Below are 18,527 nucleotides of genomic sequence, written 5' to 3' on the forward strand. Positions count from 1 at the left end.
GCGCTTGGCCCTAAATGACAGACACAGAACGGGGACACACAGTAAGGATGCTCCAGGGGCTCTTGGTGCCCTGTGCCCCTTGACCACCAGCTGGGAAAAGATCCAGTTGTGGGGCTCAGGATGAAGTCTGATGAAGTCTGGGTTAAACCAGGCAAACTGTCTTGTCCGTGAAGCACTGCTTAACAGAGTCGAGAGCAGACGGCAGAAGATGAAAATGAACAGCAACTCCGTTTAGAAGAAACTGCATAGTAGGGATTTTATGTTTCACTGGCCTCTTCCTCCTTCTTTTTAAAGAAACTGACTTGAGAATTGATGACTGCATAAAGTTAATTTCCGAGCCAAGTGTGAAGTGTCAGACACTGCCAGGGCATGGAAACTGCTGTAGGACCTTATGGGCGTCCTCCCTAGGTGAGGGCACACGTTCCATAGTGGCTCTCAGAACTTCCTGTTGCTTTTCAGCCTGTTTCCACCCTGGATAGCAAGTGGATCCCCTTCTAGGTTAAACCGCACATCTGGACCCCAAGTGAATGTCGATATGTTTTCATATAGAAAATAGCAAAGTTGAATTTGCTCTGTTGAAGTTATAACAAAATCCTTTGCACATAAATTTTGCCTTGAAAAAAAAATAAGCCTAAAGTAAAGTTGAAAGAATAATACAATAAACACCCCTGTCTTACATCTAGTACGTCAGTCAGTCCAGGCCCAATAATAGAATTATAGCCATTAGGATGTGTGTGTGTGTTCATTTACACACACGCACATGGTTACATGACATAGAACAGCGTGGACTGGCTTGGGTTTTTGTGTGACTTGATTTGACTTGACTTTGAAACAAGGTCTCACTCTGAAGCATGGGCTGGTCTTGAACTCATGATGATAATTCTGCCTTAATCTGCCACATGCTGAGATTGCAGGCATGTCCTACCATACACACACCCATACACACACCTCCTCACAACAACATTCTGGTTACCAACAAAGAGAATACACAATATCATAATGGAGCTAAAAAAAAATCCTAGTGTCTAATTGTAACTTTAATTTTTTTCAAATCCTATTATTTTTGTTTGTTTGTTAGTTTGTTTTTAGAGACAGGGTTTCTCTGTGTAGCCCTGGCTGTCTTGGAACTCACTCTGTAGACCAGGCTGGCCTCAAACTCAGAAATCCGCCTGCTTCTGCCTCCCAAGTGCTAGGATTAAAGGAATGCGCCACCACTGCCAGGCTTCAAATCCAATTTTTAATGATAGTTCTTAAATGCTTTAACCTTCCTTGTAACCCACCATCCACGAGAGGCAGTGGAAAAGAAAGAATGGGGGCAGGGAAGTGGACCTGTTCAGAAAGGTTCTTTGGAGTAATTCCTGTCTGTGTTGTCTGGAAACCAGCAGTTCAGTTCACAGGTTAGCGGACAGTGGCCGCTCATTCGCAAACACCTCACAGATAACACCAGTAGTACAGTTCAGTAGAGCTGGGTTAGCAACAGCGGTGACACGCCCTAGCAGAGACAGCCAGGCCTCAGCCTCGGCTCCAGTCAGTAGGAGGGACACCAGGAGACGTTCTCAGCTGTGCCTCTTTCGGGGAAGCGAAGATCAGAGAAGACTCAAGACCTACAAGCATTATAGAGCTCACTGTAGCAGCAAGCCGAACTCTGTCAGTCACTCCGTGAGTCCTATTTAAACCCTCCTCACATCACGCGTCCTCCACGCGCCTTGCCTCAGCACATGCATCCAATCTGCCCAAGTCCTTGGAAGCCACAACAAAATGCCATACACCACCAGATTTTTGGTGTGTTTCTCTCTATGGCGTCCCAACAAATGCAACTCAACAACACAATGTAAGGGAGATCAATACATGCGTGTCATTAAAAAGGAATCTTTCATCACACGTCCTCTCATGTGCTTGCTTTAGCAGGACATCCTCTTCTGTGTCTGCTTCAGTGAAACGTTCCTTCACAAGTCGGCCTTAGCCTTTCACACCTGTGTCCACTTTAATGAAATGTTCCTTTACGTGTTTGCCTTAGAACAACACCATCCAACCGACTTTCCAAAGAACCCTTAAGTTTCCACTTCATCTAATACTTTCTGTTTAGATAAATACCATTATGTTAGAGTTGTCTACAGTATTTCCTGCAGAAACATGGTATAGAGGTTTGTAGACTAGGGACAAAAAGCTCTGTCCTGTAGCCAAAAGTATAGAAGGCACTGCCATCAGTATAGCCTATGGTGGTCACACAGGACAAAGCTGCCTAATAAATCTTTTAAATGTATTAAACGGAACACGGTTCTGTACACACTACTCCTGCACACAGCACATGGCTCCGTCTGGCGCTGAAGCTTAGAGTCTGCAGTGGGGATGAGAGTAAAGATGAGCAGGACCCATGGGGGGCAGACTGGAGCCTGGATCAGCCTCTCTGGTTGCAGAAGAGGTTCTGCTTTTACCCAGCATGCTCCACTCCCAACTTGGGATGCAAGCCCCACTTGGCACTCACTAAGGGTGGGGCCAGCACCAACAGTTTCCATGTCTTCCCAGGGAAATTGCCACGTTTTTCACTGACACTCATCTACTGTGTGTGGGCTTCTTCCTTTCATCCCATGGTTTAGTCTTTACCTTGCCTTATAGGCTGCACCTGGTCAGAGAATGATGCTCTCCCAGCGTAACGGACACTGCCTGCCATCTTACCGGGGCAGCTGTGTCCACTCGCAAGAAACGCTCAGGATCAGGCCATGACTTAGGCCACGAGACCCTCATCTGAGGTCCCAGCCTCTCTTTCTTACACTGGCATCCCAGATGTGTGTAAGTGAACCCACTGACTGCGGTGACTCTAGGAGGTACTAGAGTACACACACGGTTAACTGAAGGGGACTCCGCCCTTACTGCTATGGGGAAGTTGTTATTCATGCTGGGTTGAGATGTTTCAGCGGTGTGACTGCTTTGAGGTCACCCATGCTCTTTGTAAGTAACTCCTCATCCAAGCTTTGTGAGTCAAATAAACTCTCTGCTTCACTGAGCTGGGCATCAGTAAAATCGTACCCTATGTGGGGGCAGCGCACATTTATTTATATTTACCCAGGAAAAGTTCAAGAAGCACTTGGTGCTTCAGGATGAGTTTGGGGAGACCAGCGACTTTGTCTCTGCTGTAGGTGATGTGATGTGTACCTGAAGATCAACTGTCCGAGGGAGGGATATGTCTTCAAGGGAATCCTGAGGCAGCCATCTTCATATGCTATGGAACGGCAGGCCTCCTGGCTGTAGCAACACATGCATGCCCCTTTCAGGGGTAATAAGAAATGCAACTGAAGCTGAATTGTCTTCCCAGAGGCAAAGTCTTAGTGAAAATCTGTGAGGGCTAGCCCAGCGGGGCTATCCTTCTCTATGTGTTATGGAGTGGCATGCTTCTTTGGTGACTTCTATTTGTCAAACGGGTAGAGACATCTCAAAATGGCTGATGGGCCAGAGAGTTTCTTGTATCTTTCAGCCTCTGGAAGTAGTGCGCAGGAAAGATAGTTATAAGGAAGCTATAGCGGAAGATCAGGGCAGGAGCTTGCTCAGTTAGGAACTGAAGCAGAAACCATGGAGGGATGCTGCTTACCAGCTCACTCGCTATAGTGGTAACGCTCAGCTTACAGCAGCCTAGGGATGGTGCTGCCCACAGCGGGCTACAGCCTAGGGATGGTGCCGCCCACAGTGGCCGCACTCACATCATTCATCAGTCAAGACACACATGGTCCTAGACCAATCTGATCTGGGAATTTCTCAGTTGAGACTCCCTCAGATTGAGTTAACAGCAAAACTAACCAGGAGAGCTGACCACCAGACAGAACGAGATGTTAAGACCCCATCACTGAAGTCATCCCATGCTATTTTTGGAGTTTCAACTACTACTTGCAAGAGACTCTGGGGACTGAGCCTGTTGACGCGCCCCCCCCCCCCATGTAAGAACGAGGCAGAGCAGTTCACTGAACCCTGATCTGGATTCCTGCCAGGCTACACTTCCATCCCAGCTGTGGGTAAGGTAATTCTGTACAAGCTGCTCTCTGGAGGCGATGGAGACAGTCAACCGAAGTGTGAGCTCAACTATGGGGTTGAGACTTTTCAGTGGTGTGGCTGCTTTGGGACCATCCCTTCTCCTGTAGTGACCCCCACTCATGCTCTGAAAGCAAGCCCTAGAAACTCTTTTTTTTTTTGTTTGTTTGTTTGGTTTTTTCCAGACAGGGTTTCTCTGTATAGCCCTGGCTTTCCCGGAACTCACTCTGTAGACCAGGCTGGCCTCGAACTCTTTTGTTTGAACTCGAATATCCATAAGGTTGTACTTTGGTTTGTAATTGATGCCCCACTGAGTAGATATTTGTTTACATTTCCCAAGAGAAGTTCACACAAAACCTGATATTTGGGAAACTTTTTTCACTATTTTTTATGGTGCTGGGTATTGAACCCAGGGTTTTCCTGCACGCCAGGCAAGTACTTCACCACTGAAATGCATTCCTAGCCTTACCTCAGTAATTTTTTAAAAATAATCTTTGTGTGTGCACATGTTTGTACACATGTGTGGGGGTTGGCATGAACCACGACCTCGCATCCATCCATCTGTGGGAATCCTGGGGTTATAGATGCTTGATGTCACTTTACATTCGGTCTGAAGATTCGAACTCAGGCCTTCAGGTTTGCACAAGTGCTTTACCCACCGAGCCATCTCCCTAGCCCTCAGTCAATTTTCCAAACATTTTTCAAACGTTTCCTTGCCCTTTCTTTAAGACTGGAATTTAAGGTTGGGATTATGTTACCTAGACATGTCAATTTTGGAAAACTGACGTCTTAAAATTATCCCTTGTCCTGGCTGATGAGATGGCTCAGCAGGCAAAGGCAGTTGCTGCCAAGCTTGAAGACCTGAGTTCAGTCCCCGCCCCACACCATATCCACATGGTGGAAGGAGAGAGCCCAACCACCGAAAGCTCTCCTCTCACCTCCACAGGCACAGCCCCCCTCCCAAATAAAGAACTAATTGCAATGGATTTTTTAAATGAAAAGGGGGGATGGTACATTGCTTCAGTGGTTAAGAGCACTTGTTGTTCTTGTAGAGGACCTAGGTTCAGTTCCCAGGACCAACAAGGTGGTTCTCAATCATCCATAACTGCAGTTCCAGGGACCCGGCACTTTCTTCTGACCTTTGCTGGAATCAGGCACATATAAGGCACACATAGGTACATGCAGGCAAAACACCCATACACATAAAGTAAAGTAAAAAGCAAAGCTAAAAAGAAAAAGAAATGAAAAAACATTTAAAGAAAGAAAAGAGAATTCTTATTGCTTCCAAATTGCATCCAGTTTCCTTGAGGGGCAACCCTGCCCTGACCCCTTAAGCCTGGGTTATAGACTAAATTCTACTGGTTTGAAATCATTGGACATCTGCTTTTGTTGTTTGTTTGGATTTTTTTTCTTCATATCTCTCAATCATATCTTTATTTGGAAACTTTATCACTTTGCTGTGTGTTTCCCTTACGTAAATATTTATCTGACTTTGATTTATGAAACAGCTAGTCTTGTAGCAGCAGAATTCCGTTCACTTGGGTTTGCTCTGGGGTGAGATGCCTTTGCTTCTCTGTAGCAATTGTTTTCTCTTGTTCCCAGCTCTCACAAGGCTGAGGCATAGCTACGGAGAGTTCAAGGCCAGGATGGGATACACACCAAGACTTTGTCTAGAAAAAAACAGCAAAATTCCTTTGGATAATTACAGTCGGGTCTGTGCTGTCAGACACATGAACTCTTCTAGTGTATAAAGATACAACCAATCCCACAATGTCACGATTACCCTCCCAGCCCAAGGAAACGGAACCTTTAAATTATGTTCACTTTCCACTTTTCTGTCTCCTCACCCCCTCCTCTCTTACTCATCTGGAGTGAGGTTTTCTTCCCGTAATCCCTGCCACCTGACGCCAGCGTTTAATCGAGATCATTTTAGTCTTGGTTAGAATTTCCCCCAAAGGAGTTCCACCTGCCTTGAGCTCTTACTTAGCATGTGTATTACACATTATAAATAGATTTAGATACAAATATATAGGTCAGGGTTTGTTTCCTCTGCTTCTCTCTTTCCTCTTCGTCTTCTGTCTTGACATCTCCACTCTGATTCATCTTCTGTTTGCTTAGCATGTTTTCTTAAAAACCACTTCTCAGATGGGATACTTTGTGGCCTCTGCAAGCCTTTACAGATCTCTCATCCAGTCCTTGGCTGGGTCCATGTTGGAGGCCGTTTCTCTCATTTGCCCACATTCAATTTTGGTGACCTGGGACCTGCCTGCTGGCTGCAAGGGTGTAAAACTTGAGTTTTGAGACATTCTTTTTACTTGCACACACTGCTAGGTGTGTTTCCTTTCCTATCAACCTAGTCTAGAGGCTCAGCCCAGAGAAACAGTAGCTATCATTTTTATAACCTTCCTGTTCCTTTCTCTCTGGGAACCCACAGCCTTTGCATGGTGAATTTCCTGGTTCGGTTCCAATCCCATCATTCGCCACAGAATTTGCATGTCTGTATTTTTGTCTCATGGTTTGAAATAGGTCTTTTTCATTTCCTCGGCTTGTTTAGGGAATTTCAGCAAAGACACTCTGTTGTTTTATCTATGGAAATTATTAGCTTTGCGATCACATTCTGCAGTTGGAGGAAGTATTTCGTGTTTGAGTTTCCAAACACATAACTTTCTGGCAGGGGCTCACCCATCTCTGCTGGTGGCTCCCTCTGCCCTCGGGTTGGTTTGCATTCTCCTCATTACAAAGTCCGAGAAATTTGGTAGTTTAGGGAGAAGTCATAGAAACCCAGCCAAGGTACTGGTTTCTTCTGGATGCAATCTTCTTCTAAGATCTGCTTTCTTCCAGACAGCCTTGGCTGAGAATTGTTTGCAGGGAATTGTCTCTGCCAGAGACCAGCAGACACTGGGTTAACTCCTAGCCTATAGTTGGGAGTTGTCAGAGTGGGTATGAAAGGGACAGTCTCCTTACAGCGATCCACCTGCTTCTGCCTCCAGCGCTGGCATTGAAGGAGTGTGCCCCACTGACAGGCTGTATCTTAACTTTGAAAAAGCGTGTGTGTACACCATTTCTATCGTCAAATGTTCAACCAAGGTCATAGGCGAAGGAGGAAATGGGAAGCTGGTGTGAGGGAGCAGGCAACTTTTGGTGAAGGTAGGGGGTGGGAGGTGGGGGGTGGGGGAGGTTTGTAAACTGGGAAGTAAGATGTTCAGAAACACAGAATCAGAGCCAGAGAAAGCTCCTGCCTCAAGGGATGGGTGGGGCAGGAGCCTGAAAGCCTGCACTGTTGGTGCCAAGTACCACAGCCACAGGTCTGACACTCTCATTCTATTGGGCCTCCAATTTGCCCAATTGTCCTTTGAATTCAGGTTGTTACGTGTGAGGAAGACTATGTGGGTATAGCCCAGCCAGCAGAGCAGAAAAAAAAAATAACAAGGAGGCAGATTTGGTTCAAAATCTCTGAAGATCTGATTACAAAGAACGGAAGTAAGTGCTTCATCAAGCAACAAAGTCCCCCACCTCTGGAAATGTTCATGGAGAGGCTTGGAGGGTCATCCCTGTAAATGCTGTCAATTTAGACCTCGTACATTGCAGCTCCCAACTCCAGTCTCAGGGGATCCGACGCCCTCTTCTGGCCTCCTCCAGTACAAGTCTAACACACACACACACACACACACACACACACTAAAATTAAGTTAAATGATGTTACCAGAGCCTGAGGACAAAGGGTAGAGAAACAAGCTTTACTCAGTGCAACCAAGAACAAATAAAGGGGTTCAGTGTCCCCCAGGTTCTTTTCAAGGGGCTCATGGGAACTTTGCACTTTTAAAGGAAACAAAAAGGGTTTGCACCTCTGGCAGGGATGGAGGGGTGATCTGCCCTGCAAATTTTGCTGTTACTTAGGGAGTGTTTTATCCCCTTGTGATAAAGATTTTGTCAATGAGTCTCTCCTTTCTGGTGTCTGCAGAGGAGAGTAACCCAGGATATCAGGCCTAATGGTACAGGCCTGGAATCCTAGAAACTTGGGAGACAGAGGCAAGAAGTTCAAGGCTGGCCTGAGCTTCATGAGACTCACAGGAAGGAAAAAACTGCCAAACGGCAAAGCTAGAGCAGAATGGAACAAAACGATTTTATCTGGCGCCTCCTTCAGTGTCTTATATCTGTCGTAATCTTATCAGCTGCTGAGGACACTTGCCACCAAGCCTGGTGGCCTAAGCCCTTTCCCCAGGACATACATGGTGCAGGAGATAACCAGCTCAGGAAAATGGCATGATAGTGCATTTAAGCCAAGAGCAGAGAGGCTCATGGGAGAACTGAATACAAAGATGTCAGCTGTTCCACCTCTGTAGCCCTTCTCTGCTGGTCTTCCCACAGAGAATTACTCAGAACTCATGTGATTGCAGGTGGAAAACCTAACTCTGATAGAAACAAAACAGGGAATCCAAAAACCCCAGAAAGGGGGGCTAGTTCTGCTCTTGGTTAGATACAAAGCTTTAAGTGACTAGTTCATTAAGACGTGGCCTCACACAGCCACCCAGCTCTGCCCCCTCCTGGTAGGCAAAATGGTCCTGGAGTTTAAACCCACCTGATAAGCTGAGAAGTCAGGTTACTGCTAGCCAGGCCTAGTGTAGGCCTACATGCTATATGCTATATGCTATGTGCTATGTGCTATATGCTATGTGCTATATGCTACATGCTATATGCTATATGCTATATACTATGGCCCACAGTCCCTCACCACCTGTAAGTGTAAGGAAGTTGAGAACTTCCTGTTGTTCATCTTTGATCCAAAACCCTTTTCCTTCTGCTCCAAAGTTTATAGAGCAACAAAGATGAGGTCTGAGTGAGAGGGAAAGCTGTGGATGTGAAGGCTCTGGTGACTTCCCAGAAACATCTGCCACCGGCTGGTATGATACACCAGGAGGGCGATCCACAAAGAAAGGAACTTGGTACGCAGACTTGTACTGGGTCGGGTGAGGTGACTAACCGGAGAGGTGTGGTTATGTTCCTTGGTTTAGGAACCAGAAAGGGAGTTGCCGAAGTTTGCTTGTTAAGTGCTTAGAATTTGTGCCAGAGCATAAACCTTAATGATAGAGAAGAGAGAAGACAAAAAGAAAGGGGAAAAAGCCAAACAGTGGCACACGCCTTTAATCCCAGCACTTGAGGGGAAGAAGCAGGTGGATCTTTGGGTTTAAGGCCTGACTGATCTACAAAGCAAGATCTAGAACAGCCAGAGCTACACAGAGAAATCCTGTATTGAAAAACAACAAAACAAAAAGGAAGGAAGGAAAGAAGAGAGGAGGGAAGGGAGGGAGGGAGAAAAAGAGAGAGAGAGAGAGAAAGAAAGAAAGAAGAAAGAAAGAAAGAAAGAAAGAAAGAAAGAAAGAAAGAAAGAAAGAAAGAAAGAAAGAAAGAAAGAAAGAAAGAAAGAAAGAAAGAAAGGGAAGGAGAGTGGTTCAGTGGTAGATCTTGCTTAGCATGAATGAGGTCCCTGCGCTAGGGAGGAATAAGAAGAGAACACAGGGAACAAAGGCTTCAGATATTGGAAGAAAAATAAAATTCAGATCACACGCCACTGGGGCTACACTTAAAACAACAACCAACCAAACAAACAGAAACTCAATTATGAGCAATGCTTGCCCAGCTCCTATACCTAGGTGAGAGGTAAGTGCAACGCCAAAGCAGGGGACTACAATTCCCAGGATGCCATGATCCAGGCCGCATCACGCCTGCGCAGAGGTGGTAGCGATGCCGCCTCACGCCCGAAGGGGGCACTGGAGCTTGCTTAGTTCTGAGCGCTTTGAATCCAGACTGAGCCCAGTCTGGAGTTCTAAATCACCTTCCTGTGTTGGAGCCTTGGAGCACTCCGCCCTAGTTCCTGCTTGTGCGTATGTGCTATTCCGATCAGCTCCTGCTCAAAGCCTAAACTGTCTCGTACCCTCCGGGTGCGGACTCTGAACCAGCTTCAGAAGCACAGCCCCCCTCAAAAGCCCACATCCCGATGCTGTGGTTCCCTTCATCCGGTGTCTGTCCCCAAACCACTCTTCCTCCCTCCCACACAGTGTCTGTCCTTGATTGCGACCTAGGTGTCCCTTACAGAGACCCAAGTTGGCATCCTCAAAGGTGCAGAGACCAGAAGCACCCCACCACCATCCTTCTCACGGACACCCTTGTCTACCAAGCGCATGGTTCCCTATTCTCTGGTTGTCTTGGGGACTTTGCAAATGGAAGAGAGAAAAGTGTAGAAATGAAAACCTCTGCTTCCTCTTTCTTCTGTCCTTCAAACCCCAAACAGGTTGGTCGGGCTGGAGCTCAGGCTGAAGGCGGTTTCTTTTTCCTACCCCTGTTCTGCTGTGAGAAGCTGGAGCTAAGAAGGAGCTCACCAGGTTGGATTTTTGGCCGGAGTGGGGTGGATCATAGATGGGCTGCAGAAGAGGTGGAGGAGAGCAGCCAGTGGCATGCAAGGATTGGTTAAACAGAGCGGTGTGTTGCCACCTGGAGAGTTGGGGGTGCGGAGCTTACGTAGTATAGAACTGGGCTATATTTCTGTGATGGGGGCTCAGACCACAAAGATGAATGAATGTATAATGGGTGCCACTTTGGGTTTGTTTTGTTTTGTTTTGGATTTGGTTTTTTCGAGACAGGGTTTCTCTGTGTAGCCCTGGCTGTCCTGAAACTCACTCTGTAGACCAGCCTGGCCTGGAACTCAGAAATCCACCTGCCTCTGCCTCCCAGAGTGCTGGGATTACAGGCGTGCGCCACCACCGCCCGGCTGCCACTTTGTTTTAAAACCTAAATATGTCTAATCCTTCACTTCGTCCCCATCCCTTCTGCGACATTGTTGTTCGATGTTTTGTAAGGGCACAGAGACCACTGGGCTCATTCCGTGCTTCGCTCGGTGACTCTTCTCCACGTCACCAGAAGCAGGAAATCCAAGCTCCTTGGCACGACCGGCTTCTGTCAGGTACCAGACTCATCTTGTTCTTTTCGTTTAAGGCACCACCGCAGGGGCTGGTCAGCAACGCTACAGAAGCCTCCTGGCCTTGCCTTGTGGTGCCCCCTGCTGGACTGTTTCCCACTCTTCCATTGTGATCGGTACCTGTTGAGTCATTTCATCTGTGAACGCCTCCACGGGACTCCAAGTTTTCCTCATTTTAGTAATTCCTAACGTTATTGGGCACTCACAGTCTTAGTGTTTTACATATGGTAATCAAACCCATAAAACAAGCTTTGGGTTTTTTTTTTTCTTGTTGAAGAGCAAGGGTCTGGAGAATAGGCTTAGTATTGTGAGCACTTGCTCTCTCAAAGGCCCCTGGTTTGGATCCCAGCATCCACACGGTGGCTCACAACCATCTGTAGCTCCAGTTCCAGAAGAAGCAATGCCCTCTTCTGGCCTTTGTGGGACTGCACATGCACATGAAGGTTAAATTGTTTAATAATTTTAGGGGGCTGTAGAGATGGCTCAGCAGCTAAGAGCACTGGATCAATTCGGAGCATCCACATGGGGTTCACAACCGTCTGAAACTCCAGTCTCTTGGGATTCAGCGTCCTCTTCTGACCTCCCTGGACTCCAGGAACAAAAGTGGTGCTCAGACGGATGCAAACAGCACACCCACACACATGGGTAGTAATAAAAATAAGAAGAATTTTTAAAGAGCTGAGAAGGTAGCCCCTTTAAAATTGGTAAAATGGGTAAAGTGCTTGCTGTGCAAGCAGAAGGCTCGAAGTGGGATCCCAGCACCAATGGCAGATGTATGTATCCCAGAATGGAAGACTCGGGGACAGGTGGATCTCTGGAGCTCCACGGCCTGTCAGCCTAGACTACTCCAGTAGCGCCAGGGCCCAGTAAGGGACCCTCCCTCAAAAACAAAACCAAACAAAACAAAGATAGAAGCTGACAAAGTGGCTGGGGGTGCAGGGCTTGGGGGAGGGGAAAGGCTTGTGCTGACAGGTCTGAAAACTTGAGCTCAATCCCCGGGTTCCCACACAGTATAAGGAGAGAACCAACTCCCACACAGATTCTACAGAATGTGACAGTCCCCCATCACCTTCCCCACAAGCACCATTACTACTAATAATAATGTGATTTTTAAATATTTGAAATCCAACAAGCTAGACAATGCCTCACAAGGAATATTCAAGGTTAACCTCTGGCCTCCACATGTATACGCATACATGTCACATCTGTACCCTCCCCCATAAACATGTATATATACACATATACACACATAGATACACACACAATAATAAAAATTAATGACATGAATATCTTCCTCATCATACAGACTCAAAAACTGAGGCCCAGTTACTTAGGAACACTCGGGCGATGAGAGGAAGGTGTAGACTTTGAACTCGGGCAGCCTGGCTCTCACACCCACGGGTCCTGATCTGTTGCCGACCTGCCTACAACTACTGCGTGCTGCATAGTGCAGGCTAAGAATAAAGCAGGCGGTGGGTGGGTGGCAGAACATGTTGGATAGAGGTTTTAAACATAAGTAGTGACAAGCAAAGCTGTGGCCAGGACTGTAAGGGATAATTAAGAAGGTAGAATTGGGACTGGAGAGATGGCTCAGCAGTTAAGAGCACTGACTGCTCTTCCAGAGGTCCTGAGTTCAATTCCCAGCAACCACATGGTGGCTCACAACCATCTGTGATGAGATCTGATGCCCTGTTCTGGAGTGTCTGAAGACAGCTCTACATAAATATTTAAAAGAAGAAGAAGGGCCGGGCAGTGGTGGCGCACGCCTTTAATCCTAGCACTTGGGAGGCAGAGGCAGGTGGATTTCTGGGTTTGAGGCCAGCCATGGAACACAGGTGTGGGTGGCACTTATAGGGATGTGGGAGAATGGCTGTGGAAGCTGATGAAGGAGGTAGGCCAGAATGTGTGTGTGTGTGTGGGGGGGGAGACAGATACAGAAGTAACGGACAGAGCAGTTCAGGACCGGCGAGTTTTCAACCCCAGTAGTGACAGGGTGGCACTGAGTATGAGTCCTGTGAATGTTTTAGGATCTGGAGTAGCACCTAGGTAGCAGGGCTTCAGTCTTTCACCCTCAGCATCTACCTCTTCAATCCTTCCCCAGCTAGGCACCCCCAGAAATGCTCGACACAATGCCACAGCTCACCCCGGCGCAGACACACCCTTTAGAAGTCTGTTACAGACCTGGGTAAAAGACAAACATTTTTTTTTTTTGAGATACTTTATTTGGAACCCAGGGGACTCTGTCCAGGGTTTTCAGGTCAGAAAGCAAACTTGGGACCCTTGGAGCCTTCCAGATGTGGGCTCCCATGCATGAAACACACCCACATCCTCTCTGGTTCTTACCCACTCCTCCTGCCCACTTCCTGTGTCTGAGGAGACAATGAGGTATCTGGGTAAGCTTAGAGGGGACCTGGTTAAACCCTAAAAGGAGGGAAAGGTATGAGCAAAGAGTTTGGGGGGCACAGAAATTTACAGGAGAGCATAGGAAAGACAAATGCGGGGGGCTCTCCCTTTGCAACTCCATCCTCAGGAAACCAGGAGCCTTCACACTCTGAGATGTCTGTACGTTGTCATGTGACTTAGGAAGTTCAGGGGAGGTCGTCATCACCTGTCAGCAAAGTCTCAACGTCCTGGAGGTGGTTAGAAGCTCGACATGCCCTAGCCAGGGCAACAGGAGTCCCTGACCCAGTAGCCTAGCCAAACGTGCCCACAGTTCCAGGTCCTCCTCAGCTGGGTGCCGGCTGGCTGTTGGCATAGGCTTGATCTGGGAAGGAAGCCCGGCCTCTGCGTGTCTGGGCACACACGGAGGCATAGAGTTCTGGCTCAGGGCCTGGGGCCTGGGGCTTTGGCTCAGAGTCCAGTGCTACCTCACAGTACTTGATGGGGGTTCCAGAGCTGGGGATCCGACCTTGAGCTGGTCGCAGCTGCAGGCTAGTGTAGCACGTGGCCTCCTCTGCCCCCTGGAGATGCGAGGAGGCTGTTAGCCGGGCTCTGCACCCTCGGGAACGCTCCCCATTTCTTTCCTGGCCCTTTTCTTCGGCCAGCTGACTCACCCGGGCAGGACCTCCGGAGGATGGGTCCTGCTCTTCTGACCTTGGTTCTTGAGACAGCCGACCTGGGACAAGGGCACAGGGATCTGATGAGCTCCCGGTTGCCCCCCCCCACCCCCACACCTGTGTCTCCTTTCTCTCCATCTCCATCCCGGGTACTAGCAGCCTGCCCTTGTGCCCTGTTCCTCCCTGACCACATTGCCTACCTGTCTGTAAATAGTGCAGGTTCCCATACAGGGGAACTTCTTCCACGGATCTTCCAGAGCTGCAGCATAGAGTTTGAGAGAGAATGGGGACTTTTTAGTTAAGAGGGAGTTCTCAGTTAACCCATCCCAGTTAATCCTTCACTCACGGTGGCCCCTGTCCCTCCAGGTTCCTTCTCCGACCACGAGTCCACTGGGACAAGAGTGCAGCCAATGAGATGAGAAGCAGGATTGTCACGACTCCTAAGAGGGCCCACAGTCCCCACGCCTGGGTTATGGAGGGGATCCCTGTGGATGTGAGTGGGTGTGGCTGTTTCTAACCTCCACAAGCCCCTTCCCCAGCCAGGATCAGCAAGAACACGGAACCATATAACCCCTCCCCCAGGAGTCCCCGCCCCGCCCAGCTTACCCTGTGCTAGCTGTTGAGCAGCGGTACAGTTATCTCTGCTCATGACTGCTGCTGGTGTGAGAGTCGCCGGTCAGTCCTGCTTACCGCCTGACAGCTGTCACAGCCCCCCACAAGCCCAGAGTCTCCTTAAACCTGGCCTCCACAGCTCAGCATCGCCAACACTGACAGTGTCAAACTTGATGGTTTCCGGAGAGGAAGGCAGAGAGGAGGGACAGGCAAAAGAACAAAGACCCCGCCCTGTGCCTGCACCTGCATCGCCCTGCGCTAGCTCACAGCTCTCTGAAATCCCCGAGGCCCTGAGTCCCCTTCAGCAGGGCGTAGATTCGGGCCTGAGTGTTCGGTACCGCGCCCAGCTAGGTCCACGGAGGCTCCGAAGAGCAGAGGTGGCATGAGACAGGACTAACGAGGACAGGCGCCCGTAGCCACGGGATGTCCACCATTTCTCTCTGGCTCACGTTGCCATGAGGGAGACATATGTTCGATGATCTTGGCTTTAGAACTCACAGTTCCACTACCGGAAATGGCTGTATTTATTTCTGTAGCCCAGGCTGGCTTCAAACGCAATACGAACTTGAACTCCTGACCTTCTTTCCTCCACCAATCAAGTTCTGGAATTACAGCCATGGAAAACCGCTATGCCCAGTTGAGAGATATCTGTGTACTCTTGTTGTTGCTGCTGCTGCTGCTGTTGTTACTAGTATTATAAACATCCAAACTGTGTGTGAGGCCCTGTCACTACATTAATTACATTAAGGGAATCTCTGACTCAGGCTAACTCAGGCAGACTGGGCCTGTCTGTGCAGTTATTCACCTGCCAGAGAGACTGGTAGAGGATCCCAGCGCTACTCAGTGAAACTCTGTTTCAGGGGTGGGGGTGGGGCAGAGCAGGGAATAGCTCAGTCGCTAAAGGACTTGCCTAGAAATTTCGAAGACCCGTGTTTGAATCTCCAACACCGATATAAAGGCCAGGCTCAGTGGCACACTTCTGTAACCTCAGCCTTCCATGGTCGAGGGGACACAGGGGGGTCACTACAGCTCACTGGCCAGCCAGTCCAGGTGCGTCAGTGCTCCCTGTTAGGTGAGAGACCCTGTCTTAAAGAATACAGGAGAGAGTAATGGAGAGGACACAAGCAGTCAATTTCCAGGCCACACACACTCACACACACACACACACACACACACACGTGTACGCACTCACATACACTCACACACACTCACACACACACTCACACACACACACACACGCACTCACATACACTCACACACACACGCACACACACATACACTCACACACACGCACACACATTCACATACACTCACACACACGCGCGCGCACACACACACACACACACACACACACACCTTTTAAACTGTTTTACAGATCTTAGTTCGGAACTGCGGTGAACAATGGTGAGTCTCTATGATTTCTGTGTTTCCTTCAGCACTAGTCGGGGGTGGGGCTTATGTAGCCCAAGCTCAAGTTCGCCGGCCTTGACCTGCTCTCCACCTCCGGGGGACTGGGACCAAGGCATACTCAGCCAAAGGCAGCTGTCGCTTATCTTTTTAAAAAATATTGTAAAACAGGTGTGGTGGCTTATGCCCATAATACTGGGACACTGAATTAGAGGCCAGCTGGACTCTTGTCTATAGAGCTATAAACAAGTAAATAAAATAAACACACTGGATCTACATAGAAGTTGATTTAGAGAGCAGCTAGTGATGCAGGCCCTTGGCACCAGCAGATTCCTCTACAAATGTTTAGACCTAGAATTTGTTTTTTTAAGAGTTTGAAATTGTTAGGGTTTTGGTTTGTTTTGTTCTGTTTTTGCCACTGTCTTCAACCCCACAGGTAACTAAATATTTTTTACTCTTTAACCAGTAGAGTTAAAATAACTAAGTTGAGCTGGGCACGATGGCTCATGCCTTTAAACCTAGCATTAAAAGGCAGAGGCAGGCGACTCTCTGTGAGTTCAAAGTCAGCCTGGTCTATGTTAGAAAGCCCCAGGCCAGGCAAGGCTACAAAATGAAAGAGACCCTGTTTATATACAAATATACATACAGCCATGAAATAAATAATGATGGACTAGGGCATACCAGTTCATTGGCACAACTCGTCCTGAGTGTGTTCAAAGCCTTGGGTTCATCCCTAGCACCAGGCCCTGGCTCAGAATTTAAGACAAAGAAAATCAGGACTGGAGAGATGGCTTAGAAGTTAAGAGTACTTGCTGCTCTTGCAGAGGACCCAGGGACTGCAGTAGATAAAACAGCTGGAGAAGTTAAGGCTTCGAGAGTCACCGGCTCCTTCAGCTGAGCAAACCATCCAGCAGTGTCGTGAAAATCCTGCTGAATGCTGCTTGGCTAAAGGGAGACGTGGAGAGCGTTCACCAGTACCTCCTTCACCAGTACCTCCTTCAGCGGAAAGCCTCCCTACCCTCGGTGTGAAGCCTCCTACGCACCCCAGTCTCACCGCCTCTCAGCAGGGATGAGGCAGAGCTGCCAAACAGCTGATTCACAGGCCAAGAATTTGGAGTCTTACACCAGTGGGGGTTGGACAATGAATGCAGTTAACTGGTCCCTGTTCACGCTCCAGAATTAAATGCTACTGAAAAAGGAAAATTGGGGCTGGAGAGATGGCTCAGTGGGTAAGAGCACTGATTGCTTTTCTGGAGGTCCTGGGTTCAAATCCCAGCAACCACATGGTGGCTCACAACCATCTGTAAATGGATCTGATGCCCTCTTCTGGTGGGTCTGAAGACAGTTAGTGTACTCACATATAATAATAAGCAAATCTTAAAAAAAAAAAAAAAGAGGAAAAGGAAAACTAGCAATTCAGCAAAATAAAATAAAAATGTAAATATGACAGTAATAAACTAGAGCATAATGAAACTGTGAAAAAAAGAAAGAGCGCTTTTCTAGAGGACCAGAGTCTGATTCCCAGTACCCATATGGTCGCTCCCCAGAGCCAGTAAATAAATAAAACTAAAACTAATGGAACAGTGATTATAAACTTGAGACAATAAACCTGTTACTTAATTCTTAATCCCTTCATTCAAGGTCACCATTCGTCATTTTTATTAATATTTAAGATTTTTCTCAAACTTGTTCTGAAATGTGAATTTATGCCATGTTCGGTTGATCTCCCTAGGAGGTCTGCTCTTTCCTGAGGGGAGATGGAGGGGGTGGGGAGGGGAGAAGGGGGGGGCACTGCAGGCAGGATGAGAGACTACATTTCTAAAATGAATAAATAAAATTCTCAACTTTTTTATTTTTAAGTTTTGAGACAGGGTTTCTCTGTGTAGCCTTGTCTGTCTTGGAACTCACTCTGTAGACCATGCTGTCCTCAAACACAGAGATCCACCTGCCTCTGCTTCCTGAGTGCTGGGATTAAAGGTGCGCATGCCTTTGTGCCCTAACAGTTCTTTAAAAATCTCAGCTGATTCTTTGGGGGTGAGAAGTTAGAAGACCTGGCAATAGAGGGCAAGCGTTCTCTAAGTACAATCTGAGCTGGGCATTGTGACACAGGTCAGAAAGCTAAAGCAGAAGGATTATGAGTTTGGATCCAGGCTAGGCTAAAAAAATGAGACCCTATCTCAAACTAAAAATAAAACAAAGACAAGTAGCTGGGGCTGTAGCCAAGGGGTAGACTACTTTCCCGGCATGTGTGAGGACATTGGCTAGACACACGCCGACCCCGTAAATGAAACAACAAAACCTTATTCTAAAGATCAGGTTTGGTGGCACCCACTTAGAGTCCCAGTGTACAGGAAGAGAAAGCAGGAAGTTCAGAAGTTCTATTATGCATAGAGAATTCTGAGGCCAACCTGGACTACCTGACTCTAAACTCAAAAACCAAAAAGGCCACCATCAGTGAC

At 47.8% G+C, this 18,527-nt stretch overlaps 1 protein-coding gene and 1 long non-coding RNA gene across 3 annotated transcripts in view; one reads left to right on the top strand and one right to left on the bottom strand.

The window, feature by feature from the left end:
• The window catches only part of LOC127680709 (uncharacterized), a 26,616-nt gene extending 12,108 nt beyond the window's left edge, over positions 1-14,508 (top strand). The window contains exons 2-3 of the long non-coding RNA XR_007977005.1: positions 10,310-10,400; positions 14,416-14,508. This is a non-coding gene — a long non-coding RNA (uncharacterized LOC127680709). The remainder of the gene's footprint in view (positions 1-10,309; positions 10,401-14,415) is intronic.
• On the bottom strand, positions 13,201-14,754 carry Sit1 (signaling threshold regulating transmembrane adaptor 1). 2 transcript variants are annotated; one of them, XM_052176346.1, is made up of 5 exons: positions 14,656-14,754; positions 14,396-14,534; positions 14,250-14,308; positions 14,047-14,108; positions 13,201-13,953 (listed from the first exon to the last, which is right to left on the bottom strand). In XM_052176346.1, the coding sequence occupies exons 1-5, from the start codon at positions 14,696-14,698 to the stop codon at positions 13,720-13,722; spliced, it is 537 nt and encodes a 178-aa protein (XP_052032306.1). In that variant the 5' UTR covers positions 14,699-14,754; the 3' UTR covers positions 13,201-13,719. The 2 variants fall into 2 exon arrangements, with proteins under 2 accessions (XP_052032306.1, XP_052032305.1); XM_052176345.1 differs by having other exon boundaries at positions 13,201-14,108.
• Positions 14,755-18,527: the final 3,773 nt, after the last annotated feature.

This window comes from Apodemus sylvaticus, chromosome 3 (genome assembly GCF_947179515.1).
Source record: "Apodemus sylvaticus chromosome 3, mApoSyl1.1, whole genome shotgun sequence".
NCBI lineage: Eukaryota > Metazoa > Chordata > Mammalia > Rodentia > Muridae > Apodemus > Apodemus sylvaticus.

Coding starts and splice junctions, on each gene's coding strand:
- Sit1 (XM_052176345.1), bottom strand. CDS start 14,698: ATGAGCAGAGATAACTGTACCGCTGCTCAACAGCTAGCACAGG. Junction 14,535..14,655: donor TGCTCAACAGCTAGCACAGG/GTAAGCTGGGCG, acceptor TCACATCCACAG/GGATCCCCTCCATAACCCAG. Junction 14,109..14,249: donor CCTGCACTATTTACAGACAG/GTAGGCAATGTG, acceptor CCCTTGTCCCAG/GTCGGCTGTCTCAAGAACCA.